This window comes from Botrytis byssoidea, assembly GCF_014898295.1.
Source record: "Botrytis byssoidea strain MUCL 94 chromosome Unknown BBYS_019, whole genome shotgun sequence".
Lineage (NCBI taxonomy): Eukaryota > Fungi > Ascomycota > Leotiomycetes > Helotiales > Sclerotiniaceae > Botrytis > Botrytis byssoidea.
In genome coordinates, this window is record NW_024065860.1 from 254,552 (window position 1) to 276,294 (window position 21,743).

At 44.0% G+C, this 21,743-nt stretch overlaps 7 protein-coding genes across 7 annotated transcripts; 2 read left to right on the plus strand and 5 right to left on the minus strand.

Annotated features, from left to right (window-relative positions):
- Positions 1-95: 95 nt before the first annotated feature.
- EAE97_008752 (uncharacterized protein) lies at positions 96-1,286 on the minus strand (the record flags this gene model as incomplete). Its single annotated transcript, XM_038879267.1, has 2 exons — positions 96-1,123; positions 1,262-1,286. The coding sequence occupies 2 exons, from the start codon at positions 1,284-1,286 to the stop codon at positions 96-98; spliced, it is 1,053 nt and encodes a 350-aa protein (XP_038729778.1).
- A 542-nt stretch (positions 1,287-1,828) lies between these two features.
- On the plus strand, positions 1,829-5,214 carry EAE97_008753 (uncharacterized protein). Its single transcript, XM_038879268.1, has 3 exons — positions 1,829-2,386; positions 2,444-2,711; positions 2,766-5,214. Exons 1-3 carry the CDS (start codon positions 2,276-2,278, stop codon positions 4,724-4,726), a joined length of 2,340 nt encoding a protein of 779 aa, XP_038729779.1. The 5' UTR covers positions 1,829-2,275; the 3' UTR covers positions 4,727-5,214.
- Positions 5,215-5,745: 531 nt separating this feature from the next.
- Positions 5,746-9,164, minus strand: EAE97_008754 (uncharacterized protein; the record flags this gene model as incomplete). Its single annotated transcript, XM_038879269.1, has 4 exons — positions 5,746-7,287; positions 7,343-8,297; positions 8,347-8,998; positions 9,055-9,164. The coding sequence occupies 4 exons, from the start codon at positions 9,162-9,164 to the stop codon at positions 5,984-5,986; spliced, it is 3,021 nt and encodes a 1,006-aa protein (XP_038729780.1). The 3' UTR covers positions 5,746-5,983.
- A 3,517-nt stretch (positions 9,165-12,681) lies between these two features.
- Positions 12,682-13,779, plus strand: EAE97_008755 (uncharacterized protein; the record flags this gene model as incomplete). Its single annotated transcript, XM_038879270.1, has 2 exons — positions 12,682-13,312; positions 13,643-13,779. The coding sequence occupies 2 exons, from the start codon at positions 12,682-12,684 to the stop codon at positions 13,777-13,779; spliced, it is 768 nt and encodes a 255-aa protein (XP_038729781.1).
- Positions 13,780-14,593: 814 nt separating this feature from the next.
- On the minus strand, positions 14,594-17,275 carry EAE97_008756 (uncharacterized protein; the record flags this gene model as incomplete). The annotated part of the gene is made up of 1 exon (XM_038879271.1): positions 14,594-17,275. One exon carries the CDS (start codon positions 17,273-17,275, stop codon positions 14,594-14,596), a length of 2,682 nt encoding a protein of 893 aa, XP_038729782.1.
- Positions 17,276-18,755: 1,480 nt separating this feature from the next.
- On the minus strand, positions 18,756-19,001 carry EAE97_008757 (uncharacterized protein; the record flags this gene model as incomplete). The annotated part of the gene is made up of 1 exon (XM_038879272.1): positions 18,756-19,001. The coding sequence occupies one exon, from the start codon at positions 18,999-19,001 to the stop codon at positions 18,756-18,758; it is 246 nt and encodes an 81-aa protein (XP_038729783.1).
- Positions 19,002-19,653: 652 nt separating this feature from the next.
- Positions 19,654-21,138, minus strand: EAE97_008758 (uncharacterized protein; the record flags this gene model as incomplete). Its single annotated transcript, XM_038879273.1, has 1 exon — positions 19,654-21,138. The coding sequence occupies one exon, from the start codon at positions 21,136-21,138 to the stop codon at positions 19,654-19,656; it is 1,485 nt and encodes a 494-aa protein (XP_038729784.1).
- Between the last annotated feature and the right edge of the window lie 605 nt (positions 21,139-21,743).

Consider the following 21,743-nt stretch of genomic DNA (forward strand, 5'->3'; position numbering starts at 1 on the left):
CGGTGTAGATTTTAGACCTTAAAACGCCATCATAAACCCATGCGCCGGAGAAATGCTCACAAGAGCTGCCAAATACTATGTGTCTTCTTGATCAATTATTCCGCCACTGGAACAGCTGGAACACTTGGAGCAGCAGGATCAGCTGCAGTCTTTTGCGCCGCGCCTAACCCGTTAAACAACTGCGCTTTGACCTCACCAGCCTTCAGCCCCGTCATCTCTTCCCCAGCAATTTTGCTACTATCCTTAACAACCTTCATCAATTGTTGATCCATTCCCTTACTCAAAGATGATCCGGCAGTTGTTCTTCCATTGCGACTAATACCAGAACTGGCTTGTCGAATCTTGGAGCTCAAATCAAGCATCTGTTTGCTGCGGTATTCGCGGTTGGTGAACAAAGGACTTTGACTCAATGTTTGAACCCAATATTTGTTCCACAACAATTCTAAAAGATGCGAATCTAATGAGCTCTTGAAATGTGAGACTTCTAAAGAGTAATATCTCCTGCTATGTGCGCCAAAATCTTCAATCTTTGCAAGCGGAATTGTTTGATATCCATCACCTGATCCTGCATCCATGGGCTTGTAATTCTCGGGATATGTTCTGAAAGCACCAATTTCAACTTTTCCAGCAGAGATAGTGCGATCAGGATCGATAACAACGGCCAGGAAAGGTTCTGAAAACTGTTGCTGGATAGCTTGTGTTCCAACATCGATACCACTCAACCAACATCCATAGCCTGGGTGACTGTGATACCATCCCACTGCATTCTCTAACTTTCCCTGATCTCTACAGTGTTGTAGATACTCGACCATGTATTCGTTTGCTTCGTCCTGGGCATTTACTCGAGTCTCTGTTCCCTCGACCGGTAGACGGAATGCATCTGTAACAATGAATGTATCGCCTGCAATCTTCCCTTGCATCAAACCCATGACTTCGATAGCACCACCTGACCGAGCATGCATAACCATTTTTAAGAGGGCAACAGCAGAGATCCGGACGTTTTTGAAGTGGTGCGGATCGGTATCCCAGGGCTTGGCTTTTTGAAAAGCCTTTTGTTCTTCGGGGTCGTAGGCGTAGAGGGCGTCGCGGTTGGGGTCCACGAGTTGGACGTTGTTGTCAAGCTCTATAATTGATAAGGTGAGTTTCAGGAATCAGGTAGCGTGATAGGTGCATAGTGGGGGAGGATGGGGGGCAGGTGCAGTGATAATGGCAATGGCCATGGCATAGATGAAGAGAGCTTCAAGGCTAGAGATTTACTTACCCCAGGTCTTGAAAGCGGTATCCATGATTGATGGATAAGTTTCAGTTGTTGAAGGGAGTTTCAGTCAGAAGTATTTAGTCCTTCGTCGAAGTTGTTTATGATGACTGGAAAGGCTTAAGGGTAGCCGTGTGACGCCGTTGCAAGTGATGTATTGTCCTTATGATGTAGGGTGGTGGTTGAAGAGCTTTGATTTTTTAAGGAATATTAACTTTATTTCCTAATGTATTGCAGCCTTGTGAGCTTTGCTCGGTACTCAGATGGCGTATGAGAGGTAGCTACCCTACCTACTATGGTAAGCTTGATCTCTTTTCTTGGTTGAACCACAATCGTACACGGCCTCTAAAAAGGCGGGGGGTCTTTTTTTAGCCACCGACGCTAAGAATTAAGTTCTTGCTTATCTAATTATATATGATAATTTCTGTGTTCCAACCAATCATATACCGTATTTGGCAATTTAATGTTTATTCAGGATCACACTATCCCTCTAGCAACAATTATCCAGCCTCAATTTTACTAAGCGTAAATACAAACTTCCCGGTTCTACCAAACTATTTCCACTTCTTCCATGCGAATCATTTCTCGATCTTCCAAACCAACGAACCACTCACCTCTTATACAAAGCACAACTACCTAGGTATACATAAGAATTGTACACCCACAAGAAAACTTTTAACCTGGTAATGAGAATTGAAGAGGAAAATTCCTCAAGATTTGGTTGGTTTCGTGGTCGCAACAAGAATACCGGTAGAAAGAGGGATCATCATATTGAGGAGCTGAGCATTGTTCAATTGTTTCCAAATTCGAATTCTCCACTCTCAATACAGTTCCTCCCTCCCTCTCCACTTCTACGAGACAGGAATTCTCTCCACGGTCCACAACCCACAATCATCCATTTTACCTCATAATTGAACTTCTCCTTTCTTCAATCAGGGGCTTCCAGCCATCTCTTTTTATTGAAGCTGCTTCCCCCGCCGAAGTAAGGTGTCTTCGCATAGGAGTGGCTTGTATTACAAAATGGATACTAGCTACTTATCGTCGCAGGTCTCGACGATCATAGATCAGCTTCATGGCTTGTTCGATGAAATTGGTGTTCCGTCGCGGGAACGAGAGACTCGAGAATCAGAGGTATGTAGTGTTTACTTGGCTTGGAAAGAAGAAAGTAGTGAAACCTAACATTTTTAGTTATTCGCTGCCCTCTCCGAGACCTTACACAACCAAGTACGATTGGTCGCGGACGAGAAAAATGACTTGACCGAAGAAGCTCGCCGTATTATTACAACAATTAAGCAGATGGAAGCTTCCCTCGATGATGACAAAGATCACCATGAGTATGAACCCGAAGATGAGGATCTCCAAATCACTTATCCCTTGATGCAATGTCTACAAGGATTAAAAGAAAAACATCTTCATATATCAAAGATACATAGAGAGAGATTTGAACAAGTCAAGAGTAAGTTTTAAGTTTTCCTTCACTTTGACACTAGGCTGTACTGACACATCGTAGAACTTGTTCAAGCTCTTGAGTCATACTCATCCCATTTAGAGCCATCTTTCATTAAAATCGAACTCCCACCCACATCTTTGAACGCGAGTATTCCTCCCACATTCGACCTTTCAAATAACTATGTCAGCGATCTCGACGATGAATTCACCCGCGTCTACGAAGAGTATACCCGCCGTGTCGCACTAGTAAAGGCTACTGCGGAAAATATCATTCAACTATGGGCTGAACTTGGCACGCCACAGGCTCAGACCGACAGCGCAATTGTTAAATACTATCGCGATGCGCCAGAGCAACTTGGTTTACACGAAGATGATATCTCCAGATTGCGCATGAAGCAAAACAAATTGGCAGATGAGAAGAAGAGTCGAGAGAAGCGCCTGAGGGATCTACGTACTACAGTCGAGGCTTTGTGGGCAAAGCTGGGCATCGACGAGTTTGAACAGAAACGATTCTTGAACGGCAATCGAGGGTTTGGCCTACGACAGATCAACGAATTCGAAGATGAATTATCAAGATTGAATGAGCTTAAGAGACAAAACCTACATCTATTTGTCGAGGATGCCCGATACAAATTACAAGAGCTGTGGGATGGTCTGTTCTTTTCTGAAGAAGAGATGCTCGAGTTCACTCCCGCATTCTCAGATGTTTACAGTGATGCTCTTTTGGAGGCTCACGAACAGGAAATCGGTCGTCTTGAGGTCCTTAAAGAACAACGCGCACCCACTTTAGCTCTTATCGAAGAACATCTATCACTCGTCAAAGACAGAGATGATCTTCAAGCATCATCACAAGATGCAAGTCGTTTGATGATGCGTGGCCAAAAGGGCGAAAAGCGTGATCCAACACGTTTGTTGCGTGAGGAAAAGATGAGAAAGAGAATTGCTAAAGACTTACCAAAGATTGCAGCAAAACTGAGAACTGTTCTAGAAGAGTGGGAGGAAGAATATGGCCGTCCTTTTATGGTACACGGTGAACGATACCTTGATGAATTGGAAGCATCTGAAGCCAAATCTGCTCCAGGACCACGCTCCAAAACACCAGCAGGACCACCTCCAAGTACCATGAAGCCCCCTCCAAAAACTGTTGTTAAGGCTGGAACACTGGGTCGCTCTAACAGCGCACCAAGACCTGCTCCACCAAATAGATCTGGTGCCAAAACACCTACCGCAGGAGGAACAATCAGGAGACATCAATCTTCCGCTTCAGTATCCGCAGCGAGTGGTATAAAATCACCTTCTAGGCTCCCAAATCGTATACCTTTGTCGAGTCTTAAGCTTCCCAACTCTCCAGAACGCGATCGACGAACTGGATCTATGCGTCCTGAATCAAGACAAGCGACTAGCACTATCCGGGGCAAGATGGGTCCACCACCATCAAGAGCTCCACCCCCAAAGATGCGTGAGCTATTCGAACCACCACCTTCGGCCCCTCCATCTCAAACATACTACCATCGCGATGAGAGCTTCAATTCTTCAACTGGTAGTGTCCGACCAGTCTCTCCCGATGATGTTTTCGAAGCACCGCCACCAAAGGCTAAGGAAAGACCTCAGTCATATCAGGACTTGAGAGCATCAATGCGATCGAATTTCGGCCAATCATTAACTTATGGATCTGCACCACCCGCTAGCAGTCGTCAACTTTCTACTACATCTAGCTCCGCAAATACTGGCTCTGGCTCTGAGAACTGGGAAACTTATGGAGATGTATCTGAGACTGAGCCAGAAGAAGACTCGAATGAGGATTATTTCGCGAAACTTCGAGCTGCCAGAGCAAATCGATATACTCCAGATGATGAAGCTCCTCCATTCCGTGGTAGTGCTACTATAAACAGTAGTATGATGAAGAAAAAGGGCTATCCACTTTACAAAGGACCTGCTGGGCAAGTTCTTAGTAACGATCGATTGTGCACACGAATTGTTTCTGGAAGTGAAGCTAACTGGACTGATGAAGATGCTTTTTAAGTGAACAACGTGTTAAGCACAAAGGGCTGTTGGCGTTTATGAATTTCTTCAATTGAACTATAAGTCTTTACTCTCTTGTCGTTAACGGTTTCAATTGGCCTAGACGGATTTCATTTCTTGTACTTTTTCTTCTTTCAAGCAAGCATAGGATATTTTTCTGGTACCACTGTCATGCTTCGTGTATGATTGGAACGGCCTATTTTTTTCTCTTCTACTGATTCTGTTTTTCAAACATACCATCTTGTGCTTTCTTTGCAGCAAAATTCTCTTTTTGTAATAGGTCTGGGAGGGGATATGTAGGAGTAAAAGGGAGGGATGGATAAGTGAGAGATGGGTGGAATGGCCTTGGCTTGGATGGATGGGTGGGACTGGAGGATGTATCAGGCGTTTTTCTATGATTCACACATATTATATGAGATGAGTGGATGTGGATATCGAGGTCTTATCATGTAGCTAAATATCAAATATGAAACGAGATATCACATGAACGTTTTTGTTTGGGGACGGTTTTAGTGTGAATGCGAATGTGAAATGTTTGAGTGTTTCTTTTCTCCTCATATTAAAGAAGCCTTTGGTTTTCGATACCTATGCAAAAACGGATATATGGATTTGGTTTGATTCTCTCGCTTGTTTGCTGGGACAGATAAATAGGGTTCCCGGAGAGCTTCTCCGAGGGAAAGGGGGGAGAAAGATGTGTGTATGAATAATACTTTTATTCTATATATTTTTCTATCTTCTCTCTCCCCCTCTCGCTCCCCTTTGTACGTCTACCCTTTCCCTTTGAGAAATTGCATTTATAGGTGATAGGTATGTAGTATCTTCTTTTGTGTCCGTCTTGTGTTGTACTCCTAAGTCCTGGTGCCACTTGTAAGACTACATATGTGGGACATCTGAATTTTCGTGTTTGCTGTTAGATGGTAGATAGTAGATACCTACGTAATGATGTATCGCGTGTAGATGAGACGTGCGATTTGATGAGGACGGAAGATATTGCTGTATATTAATACTGAGGTATCTAGTGGCTTCAACAGTGCTATTTTATCGGCTTCAAATTATAACAGAACGGGATGCATATGTATGAGTTATGTGATGTATACATAATTTCCATTATAAGTTAATAGATCAAATATCTGGTAATGCAATACCCCCTATTAGCATTTCCCGCATCCGGATACCGGTATCTCAATCGACTTTGCCAACTCCAGATATATAAGCCCTCGAAAATCCAACGAACCCCTGATTCAAGTTACAAACCGCCTAAACCAAATACGGAGCCTCATCCACTTTCTTCTCGTTTTTCCAGGAATCGCGGATCCATCTCCAGCTCAGAAGATACGGTGAGCATGCGCCGAGTTCCTTTTTGATTTCCTTCAGTCGCTCTTGTTTATCGTCCGAGAAGAAGATATGCGTAACGCCTTCTTCCCTAACCTTTCTTTTGATGTCGATATCATCTCCCTCCACAATCTTCCCACTCGCGATCCGGAAATGTTCAAACTCGATCCGCACATTCAGATCCAAGTCGAACGTCATTAATTCCCCGACTATAAAGATTGCCTTGCAGCCCCAAAACATACTCCCCTTAAATTCCGTCATATCCACGCCTTGCTTCATCAGCATGTCTTGCAGATATTTCGTGAGGGTTTTGCCTTCAACTCTAGCCATTTTTTCCATAATTCCTTTGTATTCTCGCGGTCCCACGTCCCGGTAATATGGATCGCCATGTTCATCTGAGTTTGCTTCAATCTCTTCTTTGTCTTCGTCCCGGCAATAAAACATGTGGATCATCTCGAATGGAATTATAAATCTAGATGTTCTACCCTGTGCAGCATCTGATTCTCTTTGCGCAACGGCGTGTAGTACCCATTGTGGTTTAACGATATTAGTCTTCTTGGTGTTCATCAGAGCGGCGACTTTAACAACTCGTTTATCGGCTATAACGATGATGTCTTCTTTGGCGGCAGGAGATTGAAAAATATTTCCTCCATTTTCCTTGATGATTTTTTCGATTTCCACCTTGGATTTCTTAGAAGGATGAATCATCTCGCTTAAAACACAGAAGTTGAGTCCCTTAAATACATCCGTTTTTGGTCCCGCATATTCTGTCTTTCCAGTATCTTCTGTGCCAGCTATGATATGTTCTCTCTTGACTCGCTTCGAACCTCTTTTCTTCTTGTCGACTTTGAATTCGTCTTCTTTCCCCTCCTCGACTTTGGCTTTTAATTCCATGAATTCTTCAATTGAAAGTGCACTCGTCCAATCCTTATCTGGACGTAACCGTTTGAAACGCGGAAATCTTAATGTGTAATTTGTGCGGAATGAGTCGGATATGCCTACTGATGCGGCTTTGACTTCTACGACGATTGAGTCGTCTGCTTTGATCCAAACGTCTGGTCGTTCTTTCTCTTGATGAGAGCCGGCTAGTTCTATGAATTCTGTAGGTGGGGATTTGATGTCCCATTTATGCCATTTTCCGTCGGTTTGATGACGGATAGCGGCATAGTCCTCTGCATTAAATCCACCGCCTACTTTGAAGAAAGAAAAACATTTCATGGGGTTTGCTCCTGTTCTGTGATTTAGTTTTCGTTTGTCAAATGGCAAAAAGGGGGGCAATCAGACCAGTTTTGATTTGTTTCTCGTTAACACGCAAACCGCATAAGAATGACGATAAATTCCCTCCTCGATGACCTGATCCATAATATCCACCAATGATGATGCAATCCAAAGATTCTCCAAAACCAGTCATGTATTCAGGTTTAACTTTCATCCAATCATCATTTCGACTGTTCAGTCTATACATTGATCGTGGATTCTTCAATACCAGTCCTTCAGAGCCCTCAGCCACGATTCTCCGCAAAGCAGGATCAATTTCAGAAGCTGATTTGGCTGACTTGAAATCGTGTTTTTCGATTCGTCCTTCAACATTGTGAACCGCTGCTTCCAATGCGTTCCGTCTATCCCTCAAAGTGTGTTTCGTGATATTATCACCATTCAGGTATAAGCAGTCGAAAACTTTGAATACTGGCCTAGCAGCTGTGGCCGAGAATGGATCCTTTCCTCCTGATATCGCGGCTGTCTTCAGAGTACCGAATGCCACTATCTTGTTCGTAATTGGATCCCACGTGATCATTTCGCCATCCAATATAATACTAGTTACTCTTGGATCGAAAGCCTTTTTCATATGTCTTGTCAGTGCTGCATTGTCGTCTTCGAAACTATTTCCATAGAGATAGGTATAATCTTTGCCTTTTCGAGACCACCATGTGAACCGGCGACCTCCTGGCATATCATCGTTTTCTTCCATATGCATTTGGATTCTTTCGCCGTCCAATTTCTCTTCGATCCAAAATTCAATCTCGTTATTCTTGCCCTTGGTATCTTGAGGATACATCTTTTCAACCATTTTATCAAAGGAAGGGGCCATGAACTGTGCAAGTTGAGGTTGGAAACACGATCCCAATTCCACACCTGTCTCATCAGCTTCTAAAGTGACATTAGGATCCGTGAGTTCCCAACAAACTCTTCGGAGACTAGAAGAGACATTGAATAGCGCCTCTCCATCTGGATGCCAAAGCTATAGAGATAAATTAGTAATATTACAGAAACATTCGACATCGACTTACATTAAGAAATGTCTTTTCCGAAGCCCCAATTTTCATCTGTCGAAGAATCATTCTAATCAACCAAACCAACTCAGCCGGATTCATCCTATGATAAAACTCTCGGAAAATAGGCAATTGGTTTTCTTCTTTTTGCGCCAGAGCAAGTTTATCAAGCATCTCATTAACTTCCCCAATACTCATATTTCCAACCTTCTGTCTCATTGGTCTTTTCGACAAAACCTCATAACACCTACCCGGAAAATCTCCCGAATTGGCACTCGGGGGACCTCGCGCCGGAAGTTTCCAATTCATAAGATTATACCCATCATCCGAATCTTTAGACAGATTCAAAAGCTTGATGATGAGTTTTGCAACCGAAGCTTCTTTAAGTCCATACATTGCTCTATCGCGATCTTTCTCCGGGATGATCAAACGTAAAGCGGGGAAAAAATCATCGCCTACTTGGTCGCGCCATCGCGACATAAATCGGATGATGATGTTTCTTCGTATCTCATTAGGAGAAAGATTATTAGGTCCATGTGGTCCTAATTTTTTGCGTGCAGTGGCGGGACCTGGCTTTTTATTCTTGTTGGCCTCAAGGGGATCGAAGAGTGATTGAAACAATTCATGGAATGGTAATGTTTTTCCATGATTATGAGGTCGATTTGGATATCTTATTTTTAATTAAATTTTGATCATCTCTAGATTGAATTGAATGGTTTGACTTACTTGTCGTTAAGCTCCTCTTTACTAATGGTGCTATGAGCATATTGACGTTCATCATCAGCTATCGCCTCAGCGTCAGGCTTTTTGTTTTTATTCTGTTGACTCGAAGACATGATTCATGATGTTGAGAATAATCAAATCTGAAATGATTGAAAGTTGATGCTTAAGAAGACCTTTTCGATAACCGATTTCCCCACTATGTGCACGTCCCTACTACGTGCACGACTTTGGAAATATCAACATTATGGCTTCAAACATCGATGATATGCCTTTAGAGGCTCGTATAGAGCTTGCATTAGATCATTTGAAAGGGGTTCAAGCTCCTAAATACACCCAGACAGCTAATTTCTTCAAAATTGATCGATCCACGCTCTCCCGGCGGCATAGAGGTAAAACCACCTCGAGAAAACAGTTCCTCTCCGATACGAAACAAGCGCTTTCTAGTGATCAGGAGGAGGTTTTAATTGATCAAATCAACAAGCTGACACAGAGATCTATCCCTCCTACAAGCCGCATAGTCAGAAACCTTGCAGAAGAGATCCTAGGCAGAGAGGTGGGAAAGAACTGGACTAGCAATTTTGTCAAGAGGCATTCAACACGTCTTAAAAGTCGGTATCTCCGTTGCATTGATAATTTGCGTGTGAAAGCCGATAATGTTGCTATATTTGATTACTTTTATGATCTGGTTTGAGCTATTTTCTATTGTTGTTGATCTTTATTACCTAAAACGCTCTTGCTAATACCCCTCTTTTTTTAATTTAGTTGATAAAAGTGACCATAAAATACGATATACGGCCGAGAGATATATACAATTGGGACGAGAAGGGCTTTATGATCGGTATGGGGAGGACTATGAAGAGGATAATGAGTGCTAGCGCCTATAATAGAGGCAGAGTGACAAAAGCTAGGCAAGATGGATCAAGAGAGTTTATTACTCTACTGGCAGCTATATGTGCTGATGGGACAGCTCTCCCTCCCGCTCTTATTTATAAAGGAGACTCAGGGGATCTACAAAATACATGGGTTCAGGATGTAGGGGAGAAGGATAAAGCCTATTTTGGAGCCTCAAGCAATGGGTGGTCGTCGAATGCTTTTGGCCTATATTGGCTTATAAACGTATTCGACCCTGCTACACGTCGAAAAGCAGGTGGAAGATATCGTCTACTTATTGTCGATGGTCACTCTAGTCATGTCAATATGGAATTCCTTTCAAAATGCGATGAATTAAAGATTATTGTCTTAATTCTCCCCCCTCATTCTACACATCGACTACAGCCTCTCGACGTTGGAACCTTCGGTGCCCTTTCAACGAATTACAGTACATTATTGAATGATTTGATGCACAATAGCGGGGGAATTGTTGGTATGACAAAGCGCATGTTTTGGGGCATATTTAAAAAGGCTTGGGAGCTCACTTGTACGAGGCATAATATCTTACGATCCTTCGAAAAAACGGGCATATATCCTATGAATAGGAGTCTTACGATCGACTGTATTGCTCCGGAAGCTCCTTCTACGCCACCTACATCATTTAAAACTCGCAGGGATGCTCTTGCTACACCGTATACGTCAAAAGCGATGCGTAGAATGAAATTAGAATTTCGTCGCGCTCCCACCCATGAGATCACTTTAAAGCTTTTTAAGGCTGCAACTACATTAGGAGCTGAAGCTTCTATACAGGGGCATAGATCTAAAGGTTTAGAAGAGGCTCTAAAGCTTGAAAAAAGGAAAAGAGCTCGTTCAAAGCGTTTAAATCTCATTGGAGAGGAGGGGAATGGTGCGTTTTTATGGTCACCCTCTGCTATTATTAAAGCTAGAGCGTATCAAGAAGATAAAGCACTTAAAGAGGAGCAAGAGAAGGAAGCTAAGCTTCAAATAAAAGCTGAAAAGAAAGCTGAGAAGGAACGGAAGGAGATTGAGACGAAAGAGAGAGTATTGCAGAGGGAGGTTGATCGTCAGATTGCACGTGATGCGAAAGAGGAGGTTAAAAAGACTCTAAAATCAACGAAATCTCCAATCAAAAGAGATAAAAAGTTCCCCAAAGCTTCTTCTACTATAGATCTAACATCAACAAAGACTATAGAGCTCTCTGATGCTGTAGAGGCTAATAATTCGAAGGAGAAGGAGGAGGAGGTCATATTGCGATCTAGTAGAGGGCGAGCACTACGAGTTCCATCGAAATTCAAAATCTGAAGATTTTATTATGTTTTTAGATAGTATTATATCTTGTCATTTATCAATTAAATTGCTAGCTCTTTATCTTATAAATTGGAATTGTTATTAATTTTTAAAGTGATTCAAAATGGGTGATCAAGATCGTGCATATAGCAGGGACGTGCACGTAGTAGGGAAATCGGTTACTCAAAAGCTTACGGCTGCCTAGCTAAGCGCGAAATTGACAGGTTGTCACGTGAACTCTGTCGTACTTTGCGCATGGCCTAATATATAGTTCTAGGCCTTAGGTGCCAACCCCTACTCATGAAATGATTACAACACTCACTATGATCTCTATTAGAAGTGCAGTACAGCTTCTCGACTCAATATAAGTATATGCTCTTATTACTCTGCCATACACTTGATTGAAAATTTCTCAATGTGGTACAAGGAGATACGGGGTTGATTAGCACGCGTAGAAAATACGTGTCGAAACTTACGAGTGAATGAAATATCTTCTAAGACTATCTAGTGATAGATTCAAGTTGCTAGCTGTACTGCTTCGGAACTAGACCATTTGCATGTGTGTTCTGAGGAAAGGCAGTACAGACACATTAAGCCTTCCGGACTAGTATTATTGGGAAGCCAAGTTAGTCATGTACAATATCTGTGGTGTAATCGAACGAATATGATCTCCAATCCAAGCTGGCATATTTCCTAAGATTAACCATTCGTAAAAACCTTAAGAAATTCATATTCATGACCTAAGATACTACGAAATCGTGTATTCTCACGGTCGAGATATCTATAAACCAGGCTACCTTAAGTATCAGCTTGGAAATCCCTAGAGCTTTCTTCCTCTCTGAGTATTGACTTAACGATCGCAAAGGTCCTCGGGACAAGAGATACCAATCGCGGTATGACATACTCTATAGAGAGCTGCCACGCATATGTCTTGTTATGTAGCTAGCTCACGCAAAATTGGAGCACTGTGTTACTACGATGTTCAGAAATTCCAATTACACGTTATGTGGGATTGGAAGAGTAGATGGCAATCATTCCTTCGATCAAATCGCGACGGATGTGAATGCTGGAAGGTCAGAGATGAGAGTCAAGGCGAAGTAAAGTCTTTGGGATATCAAGTTTCAGAATGTCATAAGTTATATAAGGGGGTATCACATAGCAGCTATTATTTACAAAAAAGAACCTGCTTTTGAAGCTTCCCATCGAACTTTGGTAAATGAACCAAGTTTCGCTATGTCCAGGTAGAACAACACAAAAAAGTTGGAGATGGTGATAATCTATGCATGTCAGCCTACAGTTGAATACCAACACGTTGGTTCGTAATTAGTACAAATACTCCCCTCACAATCCATCCATTCACGACAAGATACATTTCTCAATCCTTCTTCTCAAACATCCCCATAACATTATCCCAGAAACGAGAAATCCCTCTCGTAAATACCTCATCCCAACATGTCCTTCACCTCAATGCTCACGCAATATCCCCCCCCCCCCCCCCCCGCCCCCCTCTTCACCGGAAAAGACATCCCCTCGCAAAAAGGCAAAGTCTTCATCGTCACCGGCGGCAACCAAGGCGTCGGATTCGAGCTGATCAAGATGTTATACCCCACCGACGCCACCATATACATGGCCAGTCGCTCCTCCACACACGCCTTATCCGCCATCTCCGAAATCACGGCGAGCGACCCCTCGCGGGCCGGAAATCTCAAATTCCTCCATCTGGATCCCATGGATTTGCACAGCGTTCGCGCGGCCGCGGAGGAATTTATCGCGCGCGAGGAAAATCTCGATATCCTGTGGAACAACGCGGGCATAGGAAGGTTACCCCCCGGCACGAAAACGCAACAGGGAATCGAGGGACATATGGGGGTGAATGTGGTGGGGACATTTTATTTCACGCGCTTGCTGGTGGGATGTTTGAAGAATGCGGTAAGCCGGAGTGAGGAGAATAGTGTGAGGATTGTGTGGAGGACGAGTTGGATGGGAGAGGGGAGGAGTCCGGAGGGGGGATTCCGCATGCGCGATTTGGAGAATGGGGGATGTGGGAATGAGTATGTGGATTATGCGGCTTCGAGGGCGGCGGGTTAGATGATAGGCGTAGAGGCGGGAAAAAGGTGGGGAGGAGAAGGGATTTTAAGTGTATGTATATTTTCCTATCCTTTTTTCCATCATCTCATCTCATGTAATTTCTCCACCTCCACCTCCTCATCCGAACCCCCAAACCCCAAACTAACATCCCCCCCCCACCCCAGCTCATCCAAACCCCGGGCAATCTCCAAACCCAAGCCTACCGCACCCTCCCATTCCCCACCAAATTCCTCATCAACCTGCTCCTCCACCCCGCCAAACTCGGTGCCTACACCGAGCTCTTCGCGGGGCTGAGTCCCACACTAACTACCTACTCACCATCAAGGCGCATATATCATCCCCTGGGAACGCATCCAGACGCGCAATCCGCGCGCCGATATCTACGCTGCGTTGGACGCGGGAAAGGGCGCGGAATTATGGGAGTGGTGTGAGGAGGTGATTGCGGCGGAGATGGATGGGTAAGTGTGAGGTTTTTTTCGGGGATGAGGAGTGCATGGTGGGGGTTTGAAAGGGGGAGAAATCGGACTGGGAGAATCGAGGGGATGGAGGGGAGGGATTTGTATCTATCTCTCTATTTATTTATTTATCTAATTCGTACAAGTTTTAGTAGCAAATATCAATGCACAATCGAATATTCAACTCAAAAGCCCACAGCCTAATCCGATTCGGAAGTTGACTTCAATTCGATTCAATATACAACACTTACCTATTACGCATCAATCAATCTCATCTCGCTATATACATACATATATGAATATATACTAATGATTCATTAATCGCTACGGAGGTAACAAGTGTAATCCAACAATCCAACAATCCAAGTAATCCAATTAATCCGAAGCAAACCCATTCAATCTAACCCCATCCATTCACATTCACTCCCGTTCAATCAATCAATCAATCAATCTAATCCCCCCCAACACAACACAAAAGCACACCACACAACCCCATCTCTTCACCCATATAATACATCAATTCAATCCAATCCGATCCGAGCGAACCTGATGCAATGCAACATCCAAATCCATTCTGAGCCCTCTATCTATGTACACCCCTCTTCGCGCGAGCGAGCTATTCTTAGAATTTCTAATCCTTTCCTACTTTTCCTCTTCCTCTTCCTCCATTAACCTCTGAGGAGGTTCCTATTATCTAGTTTCCTGGATACAGACAAACAGACAAACAAACAAACAACCTTATATCTCATGCTCATACGCAAGTGACTCAATGCAATGCAACGCAATGCAATCCATATTTATCCAACCCATGCATCAACCCATCACGACGCACTCGCCCAAATACTATGATTAACCCTCGCCGGCAATTTCCTCCCCTTCAACCTCTGATCAATAAGCCACAAACCCACCACAAACTCATCTCTCTCCAACCTTCCATAACGCTTTTCCTTATCACGCCCCCAATACCCCTTTCCATGGACCAACTCCCAAACCTCCTCCAACACATCTCCACCCAATCGACTCCTCTCCCACAGATCCTTCACCACCAATCCCGGCACCGTATCCGCCGCGCCTTCAATCTTCACCATTTCGCCACGATGATCCACGGTGTAGGGAAAAAGACCTTTATTACTAGCCCAGAGAGCTTCATATCTTTTTCTTTCCTTCTCCGTAATTTCATCTCGCCATCTCTTTCGATTTCCCTCATCATGTTTATTCGGATGTTTTTTGACCAAATGTTTCTTAGCCCTTCTCCTTTCCCCCTCTCCCTCTTCTTCCCTCAATTCTTTCTCTGTTTTCGGTTTCCGCATTGTAGTTTTCATCATCGGAACTCCATTTGCTGATAAACTGCTCTGAGGAGGCGTGGGTGTTCTTGAGTGATCGGACTGGAAAAGTTTCTTGAGTCGTCGAGGGGGAGGAGGGGCTGGGGGTTGAATGACTCCTGAGGGTATAGAAGGAGTGGAAGCACGTGATGAGGCAAGGTATCCGGCTACCATAGCATTGGAAAGGGTTTCAGCAGTCATGCTCGGGGCGTAATTGGACGATTGAAGCCGTTTTTGTTCTGCTATCTTTGCACGCAAGGAGGGAGATTTGGGTTTAGGTTGAGAAGATGCAGATACGAAGGAATCGTCTGAAGATCCATCATCGTCAGCATCGTTGTTGTACGATTGCTTGGATACTGGTGGTCTAGACGGTGGTGTGGGTTTAGAAGATCTACGAGGGGTTTTTGTGGTAGAAGAACGCCTTCGAGGTTGAGTGGAAGATTCCGAGGCTGGTTCGGTTCTGTGAGCTGTTGTCAATATAGGAGATTGCATTGAACGTGGCTGAGGCGCATGCATGGGAAGGGGTTTTGGTTGGTCCCCCGATGCGGAAAGATTAACAGGCGTACGTCGTGGAGGCGGCAAAGAGGGCTTTTTTATTGATTCTTTCGAAGATGATTCAGTAGATTCCATAGTATGAGAGGACGTAGGTCGAATTGATTGTAGCGAGGGTTTTACTGACGGTTTCACAGGCGGTGGTCCATGAGAAGAAACTGGCCTAGACAGTTTTTGTATTGAAGGTTTTGTAGAAAGATTAGGTGTTGGGCCGTGAGAAGAAGCAGGCCGAGTATTGTGTACGATAGGCTTCTGCACTGGAGGTTTAGGAGATGGTTTTGGACCTTCGGAACTAGTAGTATGGGAGGAAACGGGTCGAGGCTGCACGCTAGATTTCGAGGGCCCAGGCACCGAAGCTTGCGAAGAAGGTCGTGGATGTACCAGAGGCTTCGACTTCGACTTGATTTGCTCAGAAATAGTGGCCTGCTCAGAAGCAATTCGAGGTTTTACTGAAGATTCCGAAGCATGAGAAGAAACCGGTCTGGCCAGCCCTGCCGGTTTCAAAACAGGCACAGGCGCATGACTCGAAGCCGGTCTTTTCTGATCCTGTCTGTTTACCATCTCATTTCCTCTATTACCCACAACCCCTCCTACTCTCTTCGCTCCCTTACCCGGCTGCTCCCACATCTCCACCAAATTAGACGTAGGAGGAATACTCGATAAATCCACCCTCCTATCCGTACTGTCGATCGAACTTGCATAGCTCTGTCTTCTACTCGGCAATGGACTTGCCTGTTTTCCCATTCCCATTCCCATCCCAAAATTTTGACCCGTATGATTCGGACTACTTTCCCTACTTCTCTTTGCCGCCAAATTAGCCGCCATGAATGCCGCCGAATTATTTTTCCCTTTCGGACTGGTTTCCGATGTCCCCGAAAATGGAGGGAGTAAATGTCCATTCGTTCTTTGATTTCGTTTTTGAGGGATTCTCTGTCCTCCTTGATATTCCACTCCTCCGCTAATACTTCCTCCATCCGTTTCACTCTCCCCCGTCCTTTCCCTCCCTACTTTTTGATGTCCGTATATCTGCTGTCCACCTCCCGTTCCCGCATCCACCACCGAAACTTTAGACGGACTCCTCGCTCTCCCTCCTCCATTATTAGGGGACCCTCCCCCTCCAGCCCCCACCTTCGTAGCAGCCGCCAATGCCCCATCCTTTCCCCCCAAACCATTACCTCCCAATTGTGTTTTCCCCACAAACTTATTCGGCACCGCCGGCGTCGCTTTCCCCTTGGCATTCCAGAAAGCCAGCGCCGCACCGGTCAATGCCGCATTCTGCACTGCGCCCGTTCCTCTCCCCGTTCCCGTTTCGATCCCCGCCCCTCCTGTATTTATATTTCGAAGCGAATTTGTGCTCGGGTTGTGATTTATATTGATTCGTTGCGGAGAAGATGTCGTCGTACTCGAATTTGAATGCAAAGTTGAAGTCGAAGCCGATGCCGATGCTGAAGCTGATGCAGAATTTCCAGGGGCAGATGTCGATGCGGTATCAGAGTGTGTATTCTGCGCACCCGTGGTTTCCGGCCGAGTAATCCTTCCCGGAGTCGTACTACCCGTCCTACCATCTAAATTCGCGTCTGCCATTGTACCAGTAACTGCGAAGTATCCTCTAATATCCTCTCCTATCATACGCAATGCAATACTAGAATGCACCCTTCATTCGTAAAGCCCGCGACGCAAAGAATTGATATTTCGAGATCATTGGGACGGATACTGATGCAATGTATTTCGCGGCTCAAGTTTCGTGAATGTTACAATCCGGTGATTAAGATAAATAGGTAGGTAGGTAGGAGTAGGTATGTAAGGTACTCGTACCGATCTCTACCATACGTATTGTAGAATTCGCAGTATAGTGGAGTCCTTTGATAATCCCGTCATTAGATCATTGCTTATGAGACATGTCAAACCGAATGTTCCATCAATTCCACACCCATCAGTACCTTACAATCAATCCAAGCATTTAATATTCCCGCCAAAAAACGAATAAGGTGAATACAACAATCCTCCTCATAATCAAATAATCAATCACAGTCGCAACAAACTTTGCAAAATGCAGGTATTATATGTCCTTATGCACCCTAATAGGAGATCTAGATATTAAACTTTCTTCCATCCACGTTTGCAGCCATCCGTCTAGCTAATTATTGGTTCCAGACACTAAAGCTAGGCATGGCCCGCAGCTCAGGCGCATTATAGTAGCATGAAAACATCCCCTAAGCTCAGTAACCAAGCCTAAAAATAGATTAACGATGGCAGGTTGAAAGAAATCATTACTTCCATTCCTCACCAATCCAGCCCTATGAAAAAAAGAAAACCAATTTTATATCAAAACAACAACAACAACAACAACAACAACAACAACTCAAAATTACATGGAACATATTCTAAATCCTTTCAATTGTCAATTTTGTAATGACTTTATCCATAAATAGGAAATGATTGATTGATTATTAAGTTCAATCTGATATACATCTCACCGAATCTTCTTCTATACACTACTGATCCGTATATTTGATTATCTATGTATCTATGGGTTGATATAGATGAAGCATTTCATCAGATACAGCATCTCCAAATACCAAGAATGATTCTCATCTCAAGTTTCTAGGCCGGTTACAATCAAATGGATTTCTGGAACGATAGCCTCACTTTGGCCATGTATGCATTCATTCATTCGCAAAGATTCTCGCATTATCATCACGAAAATACCCAAGAAGGGTTGTTTGTATCTTTGATCTCTCGTCATATTCTTATATTCTATTTCCTCCCATTCCACCAGGGTAGGTATTGAGAAATTTCCAGCCAGTATAATGTCAACCTCGTCCCAATCAATACCCTAGCCATCCACCCACCCGTCCATCCATCCCTCATCTGAAACCCCAAACCATGTATAACTCCAATATAAAGAAAAAATAATAAAACAACCCAAGTCGTATTGGACGAGCCGTTTCTAAAGAAAACTCCGTTAAACCGCTCACTCGCTATCGTTGTCGCTATCGCTATCGCTATCGCTATCGCAGCCCAATGTATGAAAAGTTCAAATCCCAAACTCCTCCAATGTATTCATAAAATAAACATTCGTGAAATGAAAGTTATTCATCCGCCACCGCTAATTAACACTCGCATTTGTATTTCGTAATTGGTATGCAGAACCATGCCTTCGGACCCTAGGTGCATAATAAGTTTCATTCTCGCATGTAGGATGAGATAATGGCGGTGGGTCCTTGTCTTTTGGACCTGCATTTCCGCCCGCACAACTGGAATTCGAGAATTCCCATCTCCTCGTCACTAGGGTTATTGACCTGTCCAAAGAATCATCAGACCACTCCGACTTTACCCGCCATCCCAATTCCATTTTTTTCTTCTTCCTTTTTGTAAAAGATCTGCTTGAACATGGCTTCTTCACGATGCCATGTCATACTTGTACTAGAGAATCTTCAATTCCAGTCCATACACATGACATTCGACAGCCATCTGCAACCGTCGATCTGACAGTCCATCTAGTCTAGGAAATTCCAAACCAAAAGCTGCTATTCGATTGTTTGACCAAATATGTAATGTAATGGGTGAAAGCCAGTCCATCACAAGGCCAAGTAAAAATTTGTTGTCGGAATTCCTCTACCGACTGATAAAATTTTCAATCGAAAGCAAAACACCCAAGATTTCATGTGTCATCGTGCGAACAGCCTTTTTTCGTGCTCCAGGGTAAAAGTGGATAAATTGAATCAATTGATGGGGATACACCCACCCATAGACCGATCGGGGGAATCCGAACATGTGGGACTGGTGTGGTTCTAGAAGGTCGGAACTCGGTATACGAAAAGAGGTGTGACCGGTATTGAAGCGTAAGTACCGCTTGAGATCCGTCCGTCGGAACCCATGAATCATTAATTTTGAACCAGTCCAATGCCACTGAACTAATAAAGTCTTGAGAAGCTAAATCTTGTCGGAGGCGTCGCATGAATTGTGCCAGGTAGATGTGCGAGGGTATGAATATCTAATTTTGTTTAATAAGTAATTGCAGTCCATCGAAGAGGAACTCCATCGTTTCCAATTTCGTAAGGCTTGCTGGATGCTTGTCTGGGTGGTAGAGCCCATCTTGCTCTTCCTGGTTTACGGTCGTCCAATTTCCCTTTTTTTCTCATGGCCATTTCCATGACTGCAATTCGAATAAAATCACTGTTCTCCCTCATGTCGCGTTGACGTGCAACTGGGCCGGTCGCAACCTCGGCAAAGGCTTCCTCGGAATTTCCTTGTCTGCGCCTATTGAGTCCGGTTGGTGGAGTGTCTTTTGAGGACTTGGAAACCTTGTATGTTTGCATTTGAATAGATGCTGTGCATTGTGTAGCACTCATTGTTTGGGTAAGAGATGTTGGCACATGAGCATCTGTGGGAGCATTTGTTGTGGGGTTGAGATACCGACGTAGTGCTGGAGTGGGTGCATCAACCAGCAAAGGTGGCATCCTTTCATCCGTAAATGGGACCTTCGGGTCAATTGACATGATAGATCTTGTAAGAAAATCATCAGGCGTAATCATAGGTGTTGTGAGACTCGAAAATGATTTTGCTGCAGACCTTAAAGCACGCAGTGATGCAGTCAAGTTTGATTTAAACGCGGACTTGCGGCGTGGGGGTTCGACGCCGGCGGTATTTTCTTGATCCTTGGGTAAATCGGATGGTCTCTGAAAGACTCTAAAGTCAAGCTCTTCCACATCGACATCTGATAAAGGATGGTCGTGCAGAGTATCTTCGCCCGCAAATGTTGGTTGATACCTCCTGGTTGGTAGAGACCTTCTCCCTCTTGAACTCGGTGTTAATATCGAACCTGGTGGAGTTGATGCATCACTAAGGGAGGCATCATCCAAAGATGGTACAGACTCGCTCGATGTAGTCCTACTTGATATGACTGATCCCGGACCATTCTCCGAACTGTAACAATCGGTCGAATCGGTTTCTTCTGGTGGACTCAACAATAATTCCATGGGACTCATACCAAATGTTATACTGAGTTCTTTTTCCGATACAGCAGTATGTTTTAATATAGCATCCACTGTCAATCTTTGTCTCGATGTAACGTGTGTGCGAGCATTCCTATTTGATCTGGGAGGCGGAATGGCTGTAATCGCCAATAAGGCGGCGACCGAGGGAGGAATGGCATTCGGCGAGTGGGCATCGTAGGGGCGACGACTCGATCGCACAGAGTGATTTTTCGTAGTTTGACGACGATCCTTCCTTGGCTCGAATCCTAAACCATTTTTGAAACTATCGTGGTGACTTCTTGTAGGAATCACCACTGGCGAAGAAGTAAATGTGGTCGTAACATCAGTAACGAAAGTTGACTTTGGCATGATATCTGAGGATTGTGCATAACTGAGATTGGAATTTGGGTTGGTAGAAGAAGAAGAAGAAGAAGAAGAAGAAAAAGCTGGAGTTGAAGTCGAAGGTTTCGATTTCGGCTTTTGTGTTGTGAATAATGAGAATGAGGTAGGCATCTTGTTGCTCGCGTGCCCTGAGAGTTACCGCATAAACCAGTTGTGTGTATTTATTACTTGATAGAAACCAAATCTGTCGGGGATTTGAATAATACGCTCAACGGGATTCGTTCTTGGAAAAGTCGAATGAATTTTGAATAGAAAACAATTTATAATATCTTATCGGAAGAGATGTCGAGCTGTTTTGCATAATTTCCAAATGGACAATACTGAAAGTCAATGATCGCAGTACTCTCGGATTGTACGGTGATTCAAGAGCTTATCATGGCCTTTTAATTTACCAAAGGTGTGTTGAAACTCGAGAGTGTACTGAGATGACAACAGGGGAGAATGAGAGGGAAGGAATGTAGATAGATATGTTTATTAAGCAAAAGGCAATCGACAGAGAGAGCAAGAGCGAGAGCGAGAGAGGTATAGTATAGTTCAGCTGATTTGAAGTGAATCACTAGGTACTTTGGTAGGCTTTGGTAGACACTTTAAAATGAAGGCTAAGATACCGGGTAGGTCGTAAGTTCGTATGAATGACTTTTGAGGAAGGGGCCGATACCGATAGCCTTATTAGTAAAAGATAAGCTAGGAAGGAGAGAAGGCAGGAAGGCAGGAAG

Bases quoted from the DNA above. Each gene is read 5' to 3' on its own strand.
- EAE97_008753 (XM_038879268.1), top strand. From the start codon at position 2,276: ATGGATACTAGCTACTTATCGTCGCAGGTCTCGACGATCATAGATCAG. The intron at 2,387-2,443 runs GTATGTAGTGTT...TAACATTTTTAG, and splicing joins GAGAGACTCGAGAATCAGAG to TTATTCGCTGCCCTCTCCGA. The intron at 2,712-2,765 runs GTAAGTTTTAAG...GACACATCGTAG, and splicing joins GAGATTTGAACAAGTCAAGA to AACTTGTTCAAGCTCTTGAG.